At 38.7% G+C, this 22,549-nt stretch overlaps 1 protein-coding gene across 2 annotated transcripts in view; it reads right to left on the bottom strand.

The window, feature by feature from the left end:
• LOC112056230 (neurogenic protein mastermind) overlaps nt 1–22,549 on the bottom strand; it is a 44,109-nt gene that overhangs the window by 15,074 nt on the left and 6,486 nt on the right. The window contains exons 2-3 of one of the 2 annotated variants that reach the window (XM_024096618.2): nt 16,368–16,575; nt 5,850–6,599 (exon numbers count right to left, since the gene is read on the bottom strand). In XM_024096618.2, coding sequence (XP_023952386.1) covers nt 5,850–6,599; nt 16,368–16,575 — 958 coding nt within the window. Of the gene's footprint in view, nt 1–5,849; nt 6,600–16,358; nt 16,576–22,549 lie in introns of both variants that reach the window. The other variant, XM_024096617.2, reaches the window with a different exon arrangement.

Below are 22,549 nucleotides of genomic sequence, written 5' to 3' on the forward strand. Positions count from 1 at the left end.
CGACGCGAAGCGCAAACCAGTTCCACGCCCCGCGTCCCGCGACCTGCCAGTGCCACTCGCCGCGATATAATATGCGTAATAGCCCGCTAAGCTGTATTGTACAGCCAGACAAGCTAACGGAATCGCTTATCTAGTCGCGCATCGGCTTTCCGCGCGCCCGTGGATCGCTATCACAGAGCACCTACAATAGCTGGCCGACGATGTGAAACCAATGTTGAGCTGAACTGGTTTGCCGTTATACCGCGCCTGGGATCGAAATAGATTCAGGTTTTGCGCTGTTTGAGTTTAATAGAAAACGATGGAAAACCGTACGCAATAGTGACAAACTACACTCAGCATTGTTAAACCACGTCTCTTTTCTTTACACATAATAAATGAGTTTGTTTTGAAAAATGATGAAAATCGTCTGAAAAAAACCGATTTATTGATAATGCCTGTCTCAATATACTAGTTGTACATATAACTTTTCTAAATCATATTTTACGATTCAAGAAAATGAATTATTGTTTTATAGGTAGGTATGTCTACTATTGAGCAATGATAGCCCAGTGGATACAACCTCTGCTTCAATTCGGAGAGCATATGTTCGAATCCGGTCCGGGGCATGCACCTCCAACTTTTCAGTTATGTGCATTTAAGAAAATAAATATCACGTGTCTCAAACGGAAGGAAAAGCATCGTGAGGAAACCTGCATACCTCGCATACCTGAGAATTTGCTTAATTCTCTACGTGTGTAAAGTCCACCAATCCGCATTGGGCCAGCATGGCCTATTCCCTCTCATTCTAAAAGGAGACTCGTGCTCAGCAGTGAGCCGAAAATGGGTTGCTAATGATGATGATGCTATAAGTGTGTTCTGAACCACTTTCAAAAGATGCATCGGATTGTGACGAATTATTATATTTAAATTGCAATATTGCAAGGTATAAAAAACAATGTCATTGAAATGTCGCATTGCACATACTCGTAATAAGCTAGTCTCTCGCTATCGATTAGTAATTACTTGTAGAGACGGCGAGTAACATTACTTGAGTTCACAGCCATCCCCTCGGTAATGATTTTGTTGGGCAGTGACGTCACAGATCGCTAGTCTACCTAACGGTTCGTATAGTACGCCCACGGGCCGACGTCATCGACACCCACTACTCGGATCAGGCATAAAGTTCATTCTAATAATAAACCTGCAAACCAAACGTGACCTCAGCGAGTAGTCCAGTTTTACATACAAATCCATTGCAATGGATGATCCTTATTGTTGTAGTCTATAATGATATATCATATAATAGAATGTTTAGAAAGAATATTTTAAAAAGATGAATGTGTAAGTGACCAACGAATGATTAATAAAAACAACATTTTTAAAACAAAAAACTTTTTTTTTGTGATTACAAACTGTAACTTGACTATTATTATTAAACCACTCGTAAGTTGAAAACGAATTTTCTAACAGTTTTGAGTAGTTACACCATTGATAACTCCAGAAAGAATCTGAATGTTTGTTACAGAGTTATAGGTAATCTGTGACAAAACATACAACATATTCCAATTTCCATATGAAAGTAATGTATGCCGGTGAAATCGCCGTGCAGAACTAGTAAATAAATAAAATAAGGACAACCGCAAAGAGCATAAAGTAACAACACGCTGGCAACACTTGCACGCATGATCATCGAGGACCATGAATACTCATGTGTGCAGTGTGCAATGTTAACAATAGAGCGTTTTTAATTGATTAATTTAACGAGATTTATGCAGGTGAAATCGCCGTGCAGAGCTAGTACATAAATATATAATTCACCTACAAGACGCACAAAGTAACAACAGTTGCATGCATGATCATCGATCGATGATCGAAGAGCAAGAATACCTATGTGTGTGAAGTATAGAGAACGTACTATAGAGCGTTATTAATTGGTTGATTTAACGAGATTTACGTGGTCGAAATCGCAGTACAGAGCTAGTAAAAATGTAATAAATAAGGACAACTGTAAGGAGCGTACATAACAACGCGCTGGCAACATTTGCACGCATGATCATCGAGGAGCATGAATACCTATGTGTGTGCAGTTGTGCACTATACACTTATACAGTGTATAGTGTGTACAATAGAACGTTTTTAATTAAGGGAGTGCCGAGATGGCAGCGGGACACGTGTTCTCGATGCAGGAAGTAAACGGACGGGAGGCTACACTTTTTATTCCATTCAAATGTTCTGATGTCATCCCATCGATGTACAGTTCTTTCTTTACATACGTACACGTTTTTTATCATTTCCACGTTTATGTTGATGAACTCAGATGGTTTTGCCATAGATAATCTCTTAGATAGCTGAATCCCGTAACTTTTTCTATCATAATTTTTCACTACTTGCCGAGAAAAGTGAGCATATGAACTTTGACTGATAACATAGAGACTCTCGTTTTACGGTGTTTGTGAATGTTTTAAATCGTGATTTTATTTTTATATGGCTTAACAACGTTTGCCGGGTCCGCAGTGATATACATTATTAGTGATAGCAATAAACAACTGACCGACGCCCTTCGGTTTTACCCGCGTAGTTCCCGTTCCCGTGAGGCATTTTAATGGTGAAAGAGTTTTTAAAATCTGCTTGGTAGATCCAGTGATTACCGACTACAACACCACAAACTTTACTTCTTTATAATATTAGTATAGTTTAACCTTAATAATAATTTATTGCAGCTATGAAATATTTCCCGGTCATTATCAATCGTTATGGATTCATACATTATTACCAGCTCGATAATTATGGTGGTCTATACTCTATGCTCTAGAAACATCTCTCTTACAGGAGCGTAGCAGTCTTTGCCCTGTCCAAATATAATATAAAAATATGGCTGATGATGATCAATTCCTTGTAAATCGTGCTTATGAAAGTATTATAAAAGATAATTTTGGCATTCGGGTGGTAAGCACAGACAAACAGATAGGAATAATCCTCTTGGGAAATTTCGAGGATTTAATTACCTTCTCTTTTTCCTTAAGGATATGAAGGTTACTAGATATAATATTTCCTCTTAGAAATGCGTAAGTCACACATTATGCATCGTACTGTGAATAAATAATGACACATCCCATGGTACGATAGAACCTAGTTAAACGAAAATGTATTATTCCAAGCCACAATACTGTTTAAAAGAAACCACGTTTAAATTTTGGATTCTGATTCATCTAACTAAAATCCTATTGGTTGATTGATTCATGAATACTTATTTGTGTTTTATAGATTTCAATTCAAGTAAGTACCACTACATAATAACGTTCTTTATATTTACAACATTAATTAAGTCAAACATGTGGCCCTAGCACATCTGCGAATTGCGAATTCTATTTCAGACTTGTTTATATTTAACGCATTACGACATAATATGCTCTATATCAAAACGATTTACAGTACAGTAGTCCTAAGTAATGTTCAATTATGTTGATCCGAATTCCATCCAAACCATCTTGGATGGACTGAATGGCTGGATAATCCACCAAGCGATTAACAGGCTTGTTTTTTCCACGCACTTGCAAAATGTGGATACAACGTCCCGCTGTGGTATGTTTAAGAAGGAAGTGGTTTTCTAAGAGTTACGGGAGCAGTTACCAAACTTCTCAAGTCAGAGTCAAATCAATCTATTAAAAAGTATTTAGATTTGTCTTAATAACGCAAGCAAAAAAATCGACACGACGACTGTGTGAGAACGGTATAGACTCAAAGAGAAAAAAAAAAAAAATATTTTTTTCGAATATTACGATATGGGTATCAAATTCTAGAGCTCATCAAGAGGATTTAGGAAAAAACCTACAATTAGAAAAACGTTATTAGTTAATCGCTGTACCAAATACGCGAGACGGATGACTAGATGTGATGACCATGTTAGGTAGTCGGATTTATTATTTTTTTAGTTATTGACTTGTCATAAGACTATTTTACAACTTTATTCGCATATTTCTGATTTCCCTAAGATCGTATTACATATGCCTATCATGATCACGATGTCCGATAGATGTCAGTAGGTTACTAAGTGTTGAAAATATTTATATTCGAATATTTCAAGGTTTATAATTACTTGTATTTATTTCCGTTATAGAAAAAAATTGTTCTTTTTTCATTCACATAGAAAATTGTGATTTTGAATTCAGTCATTTACTTTAAAATCAGAAATCAGTCTACAACCTCATTTAGTAGAAGTAAACTTACATGTTTTAACAAAAAGATTAATTAAAAAAAAACAAAAATAAACAAATTATATAGGTACTTCAAAGATCGATAGTATTTTTTACTTATTTAATATTGTATATCAATAAGTTCTGGTTCTTTATTTTAATATTACACGATTACTTAGTATTTACTGGTTTAAAGTTTCGTTATTTTTAGTAAAAAATAATGTAAACATTATTATTATGTGTTTACATACTCCGATAACAAGGGAATGTTACGCGTTTTATTATTTTTACGCCCACGTGAGGCGCCTGTATTGCGATAGTGCAAATGTCAGTCGGTTTGAGCTTCGGAAGTGAACGCTATATAAATTATTCTAAAATTAATAATATCAATAATTAACGCTAAATTGTGATCTACACCTACATTATAAAAAGAAAAGTATTTTTGTTTGTTTGTAGCCAACAGGCATTGAAGCTATCGAGCCGACTAAAAAATAATCTTCTCCAATGGATAGCTATATCATCAGCGAGTACCATGAACTATTTTTATTCCTCTATTCAAATTTCGCGGGTGAAAGTTTGTGTAGAGTACACAAGTGTGCGCGCAGACACATGTGCACTGTTTATACTCTGTTTCTTGTATTTTAGTGCAATAGGCACCTGACCGTAGTGAAATCAGGCATAGTGGAAACGGCTTTACGTGCTCCGCAAAGCACGAGAGTGTAAATAACTAAACGATAACTTTCTAACTTCAAACTGCTGTTGAGTATTTTTTTTAAATGCTATGTCAAAAATTCTATAACCTATGCCGCCAACCTGCACTGGAGCAGCTTGGTGGATCTCCTCTCCTATAACAAGGGAGGCCTGGACTAGTAATGGGCCGTTAAAATAGGCTTATATTAATATTTATGACGAAAAACCTCAATGTTTTTTTTTCTTGTTAACTGGGACTCGAACCCGAGACCTCGTGAAATGCAGCTGAAAAAGTAATGAACGTTAGCAATGCGAACGTTAATTTCAGTAGATAGCTATACTCTATAAGCAGGCGAGCGCGATAGAAGAAGACGGCAAGGATAGTCGCGTCGCACTCGTTTCTAACCCTTCGTAGTCTCAGTGCCGGCACTCGGCGCGCGCACTCTGCCCCGGTCGATACTACACCAGACTTCCATGTTTTTTATGTCCTTTAACGTCACGAATTACCCAATAAATAAGACTTCCAATTACTAAACGCAATTCATTGCAATGAGTTTTATTAAGTGCCAAGAAACGGACGAAGTACTATCCCGAAAGCACGTCGGTACCTACCGCCCAATGTCAACCCATAAATGAGCACAATATCATAGAACCGTTCTTTACCGGAAGCGGTCGCATTATGTTCATATTGAAAATTTTGCGCGCGGAATTGAAATTACGACGTTCCACAAAACTAGGCGTCGGCATCATGTTGGCATACTTAATGATATTAGAATTTGTAATCTGTTTCTTTTTATACGTAATACGTAATACTTGCACGTTTTTATTATACTAGCGAACGCTTGAGACTTCTTTCGCGTGGATTTGTTGCGGGTCCAAATGTGTGGAAACAATTTAATTTTGTCAGAGAGGATAATAATTTTTACTGCTGGCAACATTCTAACTATTGCACAGAGAAGTTAAGTAAGAAACGAAAAGTTCACTTACTTGTAGATTGTGATGAGGCTGCGACAGATGTAGCTGCTGCTGCTGCGACATGTGCAGGTGGTCCATGGGCGGCTGCTGCGGCCGCGGCCGGTAGCCGGCGTACCCGCGGTAGCGCGCCCAGTCGCCGCCCGTCGCCTGCTGGTGCTGCTCCGCCATGTGCTTCAGCGTCTGCGCCGCGGGGGACATCTCTCCGCCGCCGTACGGCCGCGGCGCCGGCTCCCCCTCGGGCGGCTCCAGTCCCCCGAGACCTCCGCCCCCGTTGAGCTTCCCGCCGTCCAGATCGAAATCCTTCATAAGCTCCGGGTACTCGGATATCTCGGTGATCAAATATTCGAACGCGTCGTCCCCGTCGTCTTCACCGATGAGGTCGGCGAGCCCCGGGAACGCAGACGCGGCGTCGCGTTCGAGCGCCGCCGCGCATTCGTCCAGTCCGACGAACTCGTCGTCGGCCACCTCGGACTTGCATTCGGCTTTGCACTCTCGCTCGCAGTCCAGCGGCGAGGGCACGCGCGGAGGCTGCGCCGGCGGCGGGGAGCCGGACGTTTTCACCGCGTTGGCGAGGGCTTTCACCGTCACGTTCGTCGAGATCTGTTGCGGCTGCGAGTCGGCGGCGGACGTGGTGAACTCCAGCTGCTGCACGATCTCGACGGAGAACTTCGTCAGCCCCTCCCCCGCGCCGCCGCCGGTGCCGCCGCCGACGCATTGAAGCTTGGCGGGCGGCTCGTAATCGCCGCAGCCAAACTTTTGTTGCTGCAACAAACATTTGTCCATTAGTATAATATTAAGAAAGAGTTATACTAACATAATATTAGGAAATCCTAATTCCACAGTTCAGTCTAGGACACTTCTAATTAAGTATTTGTATTTTACCAGATTATGAAAGGCGTTAGATACAAATTTAATTTTCCATATCCAAAAATATCTCCAATTCGAGTGTTGTTCACGGACCAAATTGAATACAATATTTGACTTTGACTTTATTACTTGTATGATGAATGTTCGCGCACTGTGTCCGCTCCGTGTCCGAGCCAAACGTCGAGAGGTGATGATGGCCAGTCCCAAGAATAAGCAAACATCTGTCGCAATCCACATTCAAATTCGGTCCAAGTTCTCTATGTCAGAATTGTCGTGGATTCAGAAAAGATCCAGTGCGGAAAGACTCTTTGACTGCTGAGATGTTTGTTATTCATTCCTCTCTTCCTCTTCATTAAAATGCCATACTTGTAAGTAAATAAACAATAATAATAATAATGTATACCTAGATATGCCGCTGCGTGGTGAATAATTGAATTAAAACGGACCTCTCAAGTCTGGCATTCAATCCAGTTATTAATCAATTAATATACAACAGGATGTGGAGAACCGCATAACAACTGAATGAAAATAGGAGGAAGCTCTTCTATTAATTGTATTTATTTATCGCTCGTGTAGCAGCAACGCCGAATGGCAAGTACAGAGAGGTTTTATTCGAATCGATAAACCGTGTACACGGTTTCTAAACAGCATAGTAACAGCACGCTCACTTGATTGCTCATATCGTCTCATCATTATCAACTTACTTCAATTCTCAATTTATTGCACAGTATAGATACGTACTCTTATGTCGTGGAATGGATGAGGAGAATTTGACACTTCAACCCTCCACAGTGTTCCGATGGAGGCATTCAATCAGAACGCCTAGGTCGCCATGAGATATCTTGTGACGAAAGACATTTTGTCGACCAATTTATAAAATTGGCGAATTTGAACCATCGCTCCCTCTTTCGTCGCGATCTGACAAAAGAGAAGAGCGATATTTTCGATTCTGCTGCTATTGGTTGACTTTCTTATATTGTCGTGTCACTCGTCAATCTTCACGAGAGATGTCGTTTACGCCTACAGTTCAATATAGTAGTAGAAATTCTTATGAAGAGATGTTTTTCAATACTTTCATTTTTACTTGTAGCGGTTCGAAATTAGCAATTCCGTGGTATTGCACCAGCATTGGAACAAAATATCGGAATTAAGCTCTAAAAGCTTATTTATATCAATATAGGAAAAGGAGGAGAAGAACCATAGAAGAACCTATATAAAATCTAAAATGGGCTGTTACGTCTCATTCCAAAACTCATTTTTTTTTATTCTTTACAAGTTAGCCTTTAACTACAATCTCACCTGACGGTAAGTGATGTTGTAATCTAAGATGGAAGCGGGCTAACTTGTTAGGAGGAGGATGAAAATCCACACTCCTTTCGGTTTCTACACGACATCGTACCGGAACGCTAAATCGCTTGGCGGTACATTTTCGTCGGTAGGGTGGTAACTAGCCACGGCCGAAGCCTCCCACCAGACCTCCCTCCCAGCTAGACCTGGACCAATTAAGAAAACCTCAATTGGCTCAGCCGGGGATTGAACCCAGGACCTCCGTCATTTAACCCACCGCGCATACCACTGCGCCATGGAGGCCGTCATTTCATTCATCAATTTAATATCAATTATACATATAGATTTTGATTCCTAATCTAGCCATTATAAAATCCAAGTGATACCGAGATATCAAGTACCTAATCGCTGTAACAATTCACACATTTCGCTCGTACGAAATGTATTTGCATAGGCGTCATAGATGTTTGCGAATTCAAATTCTGGTCCGGCCTTGATATAATACGAGTAGGTATAATATCACGTGTGCAAACATCACACTTGCCGCTAAACGTGTGCCCACAGTTGAGACTTAGAGCAAACAAAACAGCCATTACATACGACTGTAATTGTAATATGTCGGTTAAAACTGGTATTTGCACAAATACCTACGGATTTAAACTGGCATTACGAAGACGAAAGATTTTTGTTTGTTTATTTGTAGCGAATAATTTCCGAAACTACTGGATCGATTTTAAAAATTCTTTCACCAATAGAAAGCTACATTATCAGCGAGTAACACATCTACAAAAAGCCTAAACGGTTATAATTTTGATGGGGTTTTCATTGCAGTGAGTCAAGTCGCGGATTTGGGAAATCCTTAATTTCACGCAAAGTCGTGGGCGGCACATACGTATTCACGTTAGATACATTATGTCAGCCACTGACTATCAACTATGCCATGGTGTTGGTCGCCATGTGCATGGCATCATGCCGATCGCGACCAACACACGATCAGTTTTATCGGACGTCAAGCTGTTAAGCACTGCAGGCATGTGAGATTACTTGATCGTCAGTGGCTGATATTAGAATTTTTTTAGACAATATTTGCCATATCTTTTATAAATGACCAATATTCCCATTCCCCTCCAACTAGTCGGGAAAGATGTATTAGGAGTGGATACTACAATAGACCAACGGGGTGAGGATCGAACCGCCACCCCTCGGTGATGAGTCCGACCGCTCTTACCGTTAAACTATTGAGGCTCTTTATCTCTCTAAGAGAATTAGAACACAAGTATAACATTGTTTTGTTATACTCGTAGTAAGTTACGGGTATACCTTACTCATTGCGATCACGCATTGTAGTGTTGTAATCACGTGAAGGTAACGATAACATTCAATCATTGAAGTTTTAATTGCGACTTGAATAGGAAAATAAATGAAATAATCTTTTTATTCAACTGTTGATACTTATGATTATGATTTCAAAAGAGTTCTCTGGATAAATTTTGTACCGGAATCGTGATACCGTTTTGATAGAGATGATTCAAATGAGTACATTAAATTATTGCCAGTTATTTTTTTTTAGAAATGTGGTATACTCGTACCTACCTATTATGATCTAATAATCAGTAATGAAAATATGTTTACAGAAATGTAAAAATTTAACATCTCACAATTTTTGTCTGGTCGTTCCTGTTGCTTAGATTACTAGGCTTTACGCGTAGAATAACATAATTATCGATTTTATATCGATAAACAAAATAAATGAATGGTTCACAGTACAGAAAAAATTTTAAAACATGATAGCCCAGACAACTTATTAGGAGACTGCAACTGCAACTTTTTAGCTATATGAATTTTCAAAAACTAAATATCACGTGTCTCAAACGGTGAAGGAAAACTCCTCTCCTTCTCCTTTTTGGAAGTCGGTTAAAAACATGCCAACATGACTAAGGTCTAAACCCTCTCATTCTGAGAGAAAACTCCTGCACATTGAGCGTTGCTAATCGAAAAAAAATCGCACAGTTACCAAATACACAGGTATATCTGCAAACGAATAAGCTGACCACAAGCAAAAGCAGTTACAACGTACTAAAAAATCTTGAAAATCAATTGTGCGTGCAAAAGAAAACCTTGGATTAGAAAACCCTTAAAATTGTAGTGCGATAGGACTTGTGGAAAGTGCGGTGTCTCGGAGGTCGTCGTAGTGAACGGCGCGAGACAATACGAGGCGATGGTTGCGAAACAGAACCGTTTGCACAACCACAGTGCGCTGTGCTCAGCCCTAGCAACCTACTGATTTGCTTCTCAATAAAAATAATGTAATGACAATTATCAAATCATCACCTGGCCTACTACACCACAATCTCCGTCGTCGATCCACTTAGTAGAAGATGCTTTTGCTGCGCTTTCCAGTGCGGGTTCATCATTCCAGAAACTTATCCAAACCTAGTACTATTTTAAAATTGCTCAGCAAGACACCCTATGTAGTTGATGTCCCTTATGACTGGTACCAAAGGTCATAAGGTCTGGAATGCTCTTCCAAGGTCAACAAACCAGCGTGTTCCATTTTAGAGCTCTTTTAGACTTACCATCACATAAACAGATTTTATGCAAGCGACAAATATCTACTCGTACATTTGACACGACTGGTAAGATAATTCTTAAAAGATTAACAGCTATGCCAGCCAGCTGTTTCAACAGTAATATGACTACTTAAATTGAAACTCTAGCAACAACTACGAGTATTTATAGTAGCACTTGAGAATACATCTGATTTCATGTGTGGAAGCTAACACTTGACTCTTATACTAATAGGTACTGAAATATTAGTGAGGTAACACAAAATTCTTTATCGAATCCGACTCCCAAAAAGTGCTCTACAAGGAAATGCATAGTTAGATCAGGTAAAGATGGAGAGAGAGTAACTTGGACTAGTGGTGCATAACCGAGGAACGATGTAGCTCAATCCCGGGTTATAAAAATCTTTTCTAAGAACAGATGGCTTAGTGTTACGAACACTGGAGCTGAGTGAGTTCAGTCCTGAAGTCCCTGTGATCCTATATGGCTTGCATGTCAGGGGAATGTAATAGTCCTAAATCATGCCTAGTCTTTTTCATTGAAGGCGATGTGCAGGGGTGGATTGCGTTGCCGAGAGTGCTTTATGCGGTAAATTTACTTGACGCGAACCTAAAGCGAAACCTTGGCAACACCTGAGATAACTACATTATTTAATTTAACGGGTCTACCGTTTTGTTATGACGTCATAAAGTTTCAATACACCTAAAAGAATTTAGTTTACAAGTGCAACTGGCAAAGAGACAAATCTGCGACGGGCTTTCTGTTTCTGACTTACTGACGTGGATGAATTTTATGGTTAAACTCGTAACAGCGACAATCCACTCACGACTATCGGATAGAATAAGAAAGTGGTAAAGTTTTAAAATGATCTCGTGCGGATACAGGTGTCGTGAGTCATCTATCTTATCAACTACGAGTAGGTACTACTATACTAACTAGTATGGATTGACTTTGCTCGCTTAAAATGCATTTTTTTCGTTTAGTGTATGTGTAAAATTGCTAAGACCCTAAATATTTTAATGCAGACTTGCTTGACTGCAATCAAGCCAAGGTGGGCAATGATGCAGCCTATGGCGAAACGCGCTTGCCTTGAAGGTGGCTATTCATTCTAGACTTGAAGATACCCATGTTGTTGGTGGTAGGGAAAACGGAAGAGCATTCCATAATCGCGAATCAGGAACGAAGAGCCAAAACGCTTCAGACGAGTACAAGGGACATCAACTACGTAAATGCAGATTACTGCGATACATGGCAGATCTATGATACAAGGGTTAAGGAGGAACTAGATCCAAAAATTCCTGGAAGACGATGTATGTCATCGAGAATTGTATTTTTTACACATACACATAGTTAGGCGATGTTGCCAGTAGTGCAAGTGTATCTTTCCCGGTGTTTTTTATGGTGTGTCTGACGACAGACGACAAAGGAAGCCCGGCGTTTATTTATTTTTATATACATAAATAGTGATAATATGATGTTATGTCAAAATTTTGTCTATTTCTCTTCACGGGATATGTCGTTGGCCGCATGATAGGCGTACTGATGTTTTCTTTATACCGTGACTGACGAACTACTCCGTCGCCATTGGTCGAAATTTTGTCTATTTCTCTTGACGAGATAATATGTCGTTGGCCGCATGCTAGGCGTAGGACTGATGTTTTCCTTAGGCCGTGTCTGACGACAGACGGCAGAGAGAGCGCACGGGATGCGGCGGCAGGGGTCAAGTCAATTGACATCGGGTTACATCCGGGCGCGATTCGTCGCGTCCCGCGGCACGTGCTGCTTGACAATTATGTTTCACGACACGCTACCACCTGCCCCTGTGTTGTTACGAATGCATGTAGACCATATAGCATACGTATATCTAATATCAATATGTATACTCGTATAATTTATTTCTGTATTATTTAACTGAGTGCTTGATATAGCCAAATATCTCATTTTATGAAGCCTGGACGTTGAAACTACATTACTGTTCGTGCTCTGTAGCATGGTGCGGGTGACAGTATGGCGTTCGTAATATGTACTTACTCTTATCGTGAATCTCAGCAACTTTCAAGAGTGAAAAGAAGTGTCACCCGCACCATACTACAGCGCACGAACTGTAATGGCTGCAATTTGGTAAGAAAACGGACTGATAAACTTAGCCTTCATAAAATAAGGTGTGTCTGGCTATTTGAGGTTCTCGAGAAATTTTACAATATTAATAAATTGTTCTTGGTCAGCAAAGTTACATTCATAATGCTTAGCTAGCTATAGACTACTAAATCTATCAAGTAGATATAAGTCCGACTACGGTGATAGCCCAGTGGATATGACCCCTGCCTCCGATTCCGGAGGGTGTGGGGTAGAATCCGGTCCAGGGCATGCACCTTCAACTTTTCAGCTGTGTGCATTTTAAGAAAATAAATATCACGTGTCTCAAACGAAGAAGGAAAAACATCGTGAGGAAACCATAAAATTTTCTTATACCTTTGCTTGTGTGAAGTTTGGAAAAGTAGCCTATGTGTTAATCCAGTGTTAAATCTGTTTCCACTCCAAATTTCAGCTAAATCGGTTCAGTAGTTGCGCCGTTAAAGAGTAGCAAACAAAACATTTAAAAAAATAAGTCTAAAAGCGCAAATAATAATGAAATTAATATAATTTTATTACAACATCGCAAAGCCTTAACGTTCGAATACCATGAATAAAGGTAGCTAATATTGTAGCATTGTGCGCAGTGCATGAAGCCATGAATAAATGATTCTGATTATGATCTATTCCCAACGACTTTGTCATCAAACCATTACCTACTTATATCTTTATAATAACATATTTAGTAATAAAAAGGATTAACATGCCTATTAACTTTTAATTAATTTGTCTAGTGCCTACACATTAGAGAATTTATTATATTTTGAAATCTATAGTATAGTGATACCTAGTAAACGTAATAGGGATGATGACAGTTTTTTAAATTGTATATAAATTAAGAGTATACTAATAGTAAAGCAATTTTGTAAAAGTAACAGGGTATCTGCGATCATTACTTTCGGAGCTACAGGGATTTAAAGAGTCAGATTTGCGGCGCTGCCGCGGATCCCTGAAAAACGCCCCATACAAAATGGCTCGAAAAAATGACGTCATAGGCATGTAATGGTCGTTAGATTTGTATGCGCGTTCAAACAAAATTACTAATATCTTTGTTATTTGTGCGTTTATCTTTATAGTTCATATATTAAAAAATGTCACATTTAATGTAAGGAAGCTAAAACTGTATGAATTTTCATCTAATTACGATAAAAAAAATTTAGTAGTTTTTGAAATTTTATAATCTCATTTATTTTGCAAATATCCAGACAATCTTTGCTTTTTATATATAAATTAGTTAGCATTGACCCTATTTACCCGAATGTATCATAAAAATCAATATATTCAAACCTAGTCATCATCCCCATTGTGAATGTTTGTAGGTATAGTAAGCGGCCTATAGGTTGAACCATGTGCAGAAACACATATTCGGGTGTTTTGCGACGTACAGTAAGAGGTACCACGAATAATTGCAAGTCTGCTAATCCGCATTGGGCCAGCGTGGTTGACTATTGGCTAACCCCTCTCATTCTGAGAGAAGACTCGAGCTCAACAGTGAGCCGAATTTGGGTTGATAATGATGACGATGATGATGTACGAAATTTTCAATTAGGTACTTATTTGACATATTTAATGAGCAACCACGCTGCAGTACCTTCGCAAACAACTGTCATTTTTTGTTCAACTTACTTGCCGGGATCTACATGGATTTTTATAGGAGAGATTGAGCTTCTATTGTGCATGTATAGGTTTGTATTAGTTATTTATTAAAAAGTAGTGATTCGATCCAAAAAAACATTACATCACCGACTCTTGCAATTTGGTCCTTTAGTAAAAAGTGAACAACATTTTTTTTTTTATTCTTTACAAGTTAGCCCTTGACTACAATCTCACCTGATGGTAAGTGATGATGCAGTCTAAGATGGAAGTGAGCTAACTTGTTAGGAGGAGGATGAAAATCCACACCCCTTTCGGTTTCTACACGGCATCGTACCGGAACGCTAAATCGCTTGGCGGTACGTCTTTGCCGGTAGGGTGGTAACTAGCCACGGCCGAAGCCTCCCACCAGCCAGACCTGGACAAGTAAAGAAAATCTCAATCTGCCCAGCCGGGGATCGAAGCCGGGACCTCCGTCTTGTAAATCCACCGCGCATACTACTGCGCCACGGAGGCCGTCAAAATACTCTAAATAAACTTATGCATCAATAGTCAATATACATAGAAATAAAAATATACACGGGATATTGCAATAATGTATGAACATGCATCGTGAAACCGACGTCATCGCAAAAGAACTTCAGCGGCAAGGTTACATACAATCGATGACTGCAAACGTGTGGAGTGTGGACTATGTGTACTGTACGTACACACTACGAGCACAAGGCGCGTCGCAGTAGGGATTGGCTACCGGCAAGGCTGCGAGGTGAAGGGAGCGAACGATCCTTCTAAATCATTCACGACCTCTTCGCTCAAAACAAAAAAGCCAAAGTTTCACTTTAGGCACACAAAAATCAGTTTCGCATGTAGGAAATTAAAGGAAACTTTAGGTTGTGTATTCAAGGTGACATTCAAACGAACCGCGCGACCAGTTATGTTACCTATCACTGGTGCCTAAAATGTACATAATGTATGCGTATAATACTATAGTAACGAAGCCAAATGTATGCGTCAAACTTCGAGCTCTGAACACGAGGCGTATAGCTACTCAATGTAGGTACAAAACATATCTCAATGGGGTTAAATTAAAATATTCGTTGCTGCGCTATTTGGCGTGTTGCAATATCAGAGCGGACTAGAAGTTTACTAGCTGACGTCGCGCGGTTTCACCCGCGTGGTCCCCGTTCCCGTAAGTATAAATGCGCTATCTAACACTGAGAGTTTTTTTCAAATCGGACCAGTAGTTCCTGAGATTAGCGCGTTCAACCAACCAACTAATAAAACAAACTCTTCAGCTTTATAATATTAGTATACATAGATGTATCAATTTAATATGCAGTCACAACCTACGATGAAGCAGTGAGTGATGTCGCAGAAGCTATATGATATAGAATATCGAAACTTTATATGCAATGATGTTTTACTATGTAGTAAGTTGACACTTAATCGGTATCATCAGATGGAAATGCAATAATATGCAAGTATACAATCAATTCAGAATATAATTTTATAAGTTTTGTATAACAGCAGTTTTAGTTCTGTGCAGACTGGGGATTCTCTTACGGAAAAATCGTTGACACAAGATAAGAAGTTTTTAAAGGATCATTGAACGGATTATAATGAGTTTTTTACAAACTAGTAGTTGAACCCAATTATAGTATATCGTAAAACGTGTCATAGAATTTCATTCAGTTTAATACTTTTAGTTCAATTTGGGTATCTTTAAAAGAAGTTTGAATAGTCATTATCTAGGTAAGCGCTATCTATCCTAGGCCACATCTGCACTTGCTAAATCATGATCATCATTAATTCATATGAAAAAATAAATACAGGAAGTACCTACTGCTAAGTACTTCCACGTAACAAAATGAAACGGAGTCAAACCGATAGGTCATGGATTCAATCTCCGCCCGCTGGACTGTTGTCGTACCCACTCTTAACACAGTTTGTCGACTAATTGCAGGAGAATGGGATTATTGGTAACAAAAAATTAAAAAAAGGGGACGATCAAGCGGGGGAAGAGGGTAAAAGCTAATGAACACTAAAACTAATAAAAAAAAACAAAGGATAGCTCACACAGCTCACATGCACGCTGCTGTGCAGATTGCTGCTGATGGACGGCAGGTCGGGCTTGCGGTCCGTCTTCTTGGCCTGCCGCTTGGCTTTCCCTTCGAGGAACCGCTTCTGCAGCGCGCTCGTCTCCATGTTCTGCTGCTCGCAGGCCCCGGTGAACGATTGGTCGAACCTCGGCACGCATTCCGACTGCCGCCTCCGATACGCGTCTATCCTCCGCCTGGCAATAGAATATACATTGTTACTAATATGGCAAAAATTGTAACTGGATCTGCAAACTTACTAACTACTGGCTTCTACTGCAGTAGTTAATATAGTCAAGGAAAATTAGGAATACTGGCAGACAGCTGTGAAATGCTTGCCTACAGGAAATGGCTATTCACGCTTGTTTGAAAGTTCCCAAAGTTGTAAAAATCAGAAAACACAGACAGATCCAAACAATGTCCTTAAGACATGTAATACGGAAAATGTTTTATACGAATAAGTACTATAAAAGCATTAACAACGTCAACATTAAGAAAAACCCATCTGACGCCCTATAATGGTACAGTGGATAAATAGTGATAGTACGATGTCGAACAGTTAAAAGAATAAGAAATGTTTATTTGAAATACTCAGTATAGAATTACAATGACGTCCTGGCCCTTAAACTAGGTTAGTCATAAGGGCCACTCTGACTTCCCTTAGGTACCTACATACTCATAGGTACAATAACCAGAGTTTCTAGACTGGATATATGTATTGTTAGCTAGCCGACGCCCCGCGGTTTCACCCGCGTAGAGTAGTTCCCGTTCTCTGAGAATACGGGGATAAAACTACGACACTCACAAATAACGCGACATTCTAGTGGTAAAAGAACTTTTAAAATCGGGTTAGTAGATTCAGAGATTACCCCCTACAACACCGCAAATTGATTTACTAAAACAAAAGAATATTAGCCATATATTTTAAACATAACCCATATACTCTTTATCCATGAAAGTAAGCAAAAACCTTCTAAGTACTATAACAGGAGTGAGTTACACCAAATACGCCAATGAGCGGCCATTGTACGAGGTACGAGTATCTTTCAGATTGTAATACCTTAGCCGTGGCGCAACTGAAATTTGGAGTAATACCTAATACATTGTTGGGACACTTCAGAATTAGATGAGGCAAATGAAGGTGCTGCAAACAATACGTAGCTCAGTCAGCCGCGACTCGGCGGTCACCTTGGGCAAATGTTAATGCGGACACTTCGTTAACAAAAAATATCACAACAAGCTTTTCATTATTCGTCACTCAACTCTGTTACCAAACAGTGAAGGGTTCAAGGCGATTTACCTTCGTTCTTCCCACTGACAAATTACTATCATGACTCGGTTTGCTCAACACAAGGAGAAACTTAAACATGGTAATATTTATAATATTTAACTACATTTTTATCAGGAAACTAGATGCCGCTCGCGATTTTGTTTACTTCAATGTCAGGTCACAACTCACATATAATAAATCTGGTTCAATCTCATAAATCTAGCTTCTAAATCAGTAGTAGAGTAGTTGGGGCCTACAAACAGTCAAACTTGGCGTTTTAAAAGTAAAAGAAACTCTTCTAGCGCGTGAATCAATGCAAAAGTAAATATATCTACTTGCCAAAAACGATTACATTAGTTGCAATTATTTACCAATGATTTTAAACCGTATTATGGTATTAGCGCTGTCCTATAAATATTTATTGCTTACTAGCGGACGCCCGCGACTTCGTTCGCGTGGAATAAAGTTTTACATCAGTCTCGCGGGAACCATGGCCTTTTCCGGGACGAAATGTAACCCATGATCCAGAGCAAAATCTATTTCCATTATAAATTTCAACCAAATCGCTTCAGTAGCTGAGCGTAAAGGAGGACATAATATTATAACATAACATAAACATACTTACACACATACACACACACACAAACACAAACTTTCACCTTTATAATATCAATGTGATTGCTCTACAAAGGTATACCTTTTGGTGGTGGTGAAAGAAATTACTGTGAAGGGGATAAAACATGCCTAGATTAGCTAAGTCGGACACCAGTTTACTAAAAAAATGTTTAACTCATATAAAAGCTATATCAGTTACAATAAAAACTGTACTGACAATAAATTTACAGTCCGGGTCCATATATTTCGAAATAGTTAACTCTTAAAATTAGTTTAGTGTTAACAAGATTTGCACGATTTCCGTCTTCCGCTAAGTTATTTAACGACCTGCTAGTCTAGTCTAAAGACCTTTGACCTGTTACAACAGAATATTATAAAGTGCATTAGATCAATGATATTGAATACTAGATATGATAGTTGCCTACAGCGCACACATGCACAAGTTTCACTAAATATGTCTAATATACAGTTTTTACACTTCCTGGAACACACAACTCGATATTGTAGACAATATTTAGGTATTATTTTAAATAACTTTCGTTATTTACTATGCGATTAAATGAAATTAAGACAATTAACCACCTTTGTTCGCCTCAGTTTCGACGAACTAGTAACAAAATACATAATAACATCTAAGACACATACATAAAGAAGTTACCAAATACCGGAAAAGTAATAATATCACAGCAAATCTTTTTGATAATCTCTGACGAGTGTTATAAAATTCTTTTAAATAAAAACAACAAACATTATAGGTACCTACCAACTACTTTGTATGAGTTTGACGATAACGCAAGTATTTCGAATTTAGTATCAATACAAACTGATTAAATTGAGTAAGTGCTTTACTTTCGCTTGCCGGTAACAATAATAGCATAGTCATTCACCGTATCATGTACATAGTTAGGTAATCTTTTTGATTTGTAGCCATTACATAACGAGTTTTGTATCGACGCCGCGGCGGTACGTCACACGACGCGCGCGATGTTTCAACCTTTCTAGTGATGCGCATAAACTACGTGGTGTATCTACTTATCCTAATACATTAAAAAAAAGAAATAGATTTTTTGACGTGGCAACGTCTTATAATTCGATGGAGCCGGCTGCACAAACTAGGTACCTATATTCTGCTCTATGAAGATTTTTAAACAGTATTTTAGAAAAACGAACATTTTATTGTGAAAAATGCAACCATTCCATGAGTATTCCATTTTCATATGACGTTGTCACGTTCAACTATCGTCAGTAAACCGACTTTACAGACAATCGATTTTGACTACAATCTCACATGATGGTAAGTGATGATGCAATATAAGATGGAATCGGGCTAACTTGTTAGGAGGAGGATGAAAATCCACACCCCTTTCGGTTTGTACACGACATCATACCGTAAACGCTAAATCGCTTGACGATACGTTTTTGCCGGTAACTAGCCACGGCCGAACTCCTAATAAGTTAGTCCGCTTCTGTCTTAGATAGCATCATCACTTACCGTCAGTTGAGATTGTAGTCAAGGGATAACTTGTACCTAAAGAATAAAAAAAATAACTATGAACTATGTCACAGTCTGACCCAAGACTCGAACCCAGGACCTCATGATCCGAAGTCAATATTCTAAGTACTGGACCAACGAGGCAACTTAATACTGAATTAAAGTTTGCCAAATAAGAAACTTGAATAACCTTTTGTTTTACTTTGTCAACGTAGAGTTTAGATGTGGGTGAGTGTAATATCTAAGAGAAAGTGGAATAATGGAGTTAAACTGGTTGCAGTTGGTAACATCGACCGTAATTAACTTCCCCGGGTAATGTCGCGAGGCAGCGCAAAGCGACAGTGATATCGCTCGCAGGGAAAGCATTTCTAAAAACCTACTTTGTTTCCTTCATTGAATTTCTATACTTGTCTATACTTCTACAGGTAGTATTCTAAAACTAAAGAGATTGTCTGTGTGACTTCGTACACGACTTAGTGAGTTTGGACTATATAATAATCAGCTGTTCTTCGTTCTAAGAAAGTTTCATTAAAAGTTCTCAGCCCAGATTTGAGAAGTCCATTATCCAGTCCTTACACACAAATAACAAATAAAATCTGATAGTGATCGTTAATAACATAAAATTGAACATTATGAAAAACTCCCGAAGGTAATGATATTATTAATTATACATTTACACTCTCGATCAATTCATCAATATTCTCCATAAGTGAGCTTTCAATTGAGAGCATATTTGCAGACATTTTGTTATTCTTCCCCACTTTCACCCTCCAGAACTTTTAAAAAGCTCAAGTCACTGACAGACAGACAGACAGAATTTATAACACCCCGCTTTTGCGTCGGGGGTTAAAAATACGAATATAGACACACTATTATACATAGCCCGCAATCTCGCATTGGAATATCTTGGTGGATAAAAGCTCCATATAGGGCCAGGCTATATAACCCCTCTGCCTTAAGGAAGAATCCTTAAGGCAGAGGGGTTATATAGCCTTACTGGGCCATTAAAATAGACTGATAATGATGAACTATATTTGTCCGTAACGGCATACCGCGTACATTCGAAGAGTGCCAGTAGGCATTTGCTGATTCATTCTCATTGATAGCATTACACAGCGATCGTCCGTACAGTCCCCGATATAGTCTTATCATTTGTTTCAAGTTTAATTAAAGGACGATTCAGATGACTTGGTACTAAGCGGAGAGTTGGAGGACGATTGGGTGGAGTTGACTGATTCTTTGAATGATGATTTGAATAAGTATTGCTTACTGTTTCAGTAATTAGTTATTTCCAAGAAAATAACACTGAGCTGAGCTATACTTAGTTACGAGTTTTTATGCAGTGAAGTATAAAAAGAGAAAAAGACAACATCTAGATTATAGGTACATGAACATCATACATTGTTTTAGAAACTTCAATTTTTTTGTGATTGCAATCACATGGTTGCGTTTTCTCTTACATAACGAGTTCCTACTTATATTATGATACCTACATCTAAATAATGTAAGCTATTATTATTCTACTAATAAAAGTTTGTATGTTTGTTACACTTTCATGTAAAAACTACTGAATGGCTTTGGATGGAATTTGGAATCGGATTAACCATTAACACAATCCATGAAAACATTTACGCAGGTATAGTGATAAACTGTATTTTTCGCGGACAAAGTTACAGGCTTCCTCTAGTGTTGTTAATTAATAATAGCTGTTTGTCAGTGTTAAAACTCGAAAACAGCTTAACTGGTTAAATTTTTCGTTTTGTTTTAGGTATTTGTTCCAATAATGGAGGTTTATGGAACGATTATTAAGCAATATAGGGAATTTTAGGAATTTATACGGAATTGAGATTCTATGTTAGAAATGTCATCCGACTACCTGACAACCTTTCGTGGATATCATACAGTAGGTAGATGACATTCCTCAGTAGATTTGATGTTTATTATAATTGGTTGATATTATAGACCAAATTAGCGAACAGACCAGCACAGGTCACCTAGTTCATCGAATAAACAATTTAACTCTTGTAATCTTGAAATCTGAATCAGTTATAGAGCTTTAAAATCCGGATGGATTTCGGAAGGCTGGCTATCTTGAAGGAGCACCGCGCTCGTTTTTGTTTAGTTCATTGACCACGGCCGCGACACGGCAGTCGCGTAAAGCAAACAACGCCTCCGATAAGTCCCGATTGTGTGTCACGCTATGTCACTGACACCGTATCGCCAACTCCCTCAGGTACCACTGTACACTGTACACTGTACACTGTACTGTACAAGTGTACACCTGCTCCATTTTTAATTTCGTTGGGAAACTCTACGACATTATCGTATTGTAAACATTGGAACGTCGGCGTCACTGAGGTACTTGACATGACGAGATGGTTATCGTAGTGATATTTTCACCGACTTCCAAAAAGGAGGAGGTTCTATGTTAATTTTCTTGGCGTTTGAGAGGAAAATTGTAAAAAAATTCGTCTGTATCATTTTCGGTGGTCAAAGTGCTTTCAAAAATTTGCAGTAGTATAGAGTTTAAACTATTAATAATCATTTCATTTAAGTGAAAATTCAATATAGGAACTAACTAGAAAGACAATAATATGGCATGTTCCAGCATTACTTCTCACTAATATTGATAAACTGAAAGACGAACTAACTTCTTACGAAATCATATTTCAGGGTCCCCTGAAACTGAAGACCTAAGTTTTCATTAGATAACCCTGTTTATTCGGGGCTGGAACTCAGGCATAGAACAACAGCAATAAACTCCAATTCGCGCGCAAGTCCTTATTTCGTTCGA

Source organism: Bicyclus anynana, chromosome 6 (genome assembly GCF_947172395.1).
Source record: "Bicyclus anynana chromosome 6, ilBicAnyn1.1, whole genome shotgun sequence".
Classification (NCBI taxonomy): Eukaryota; Metazoa; Arthropoda; class Insecta; order Lepidoptera; family Nymphalidae; genus Bicyclus; species Bicyclus anynana.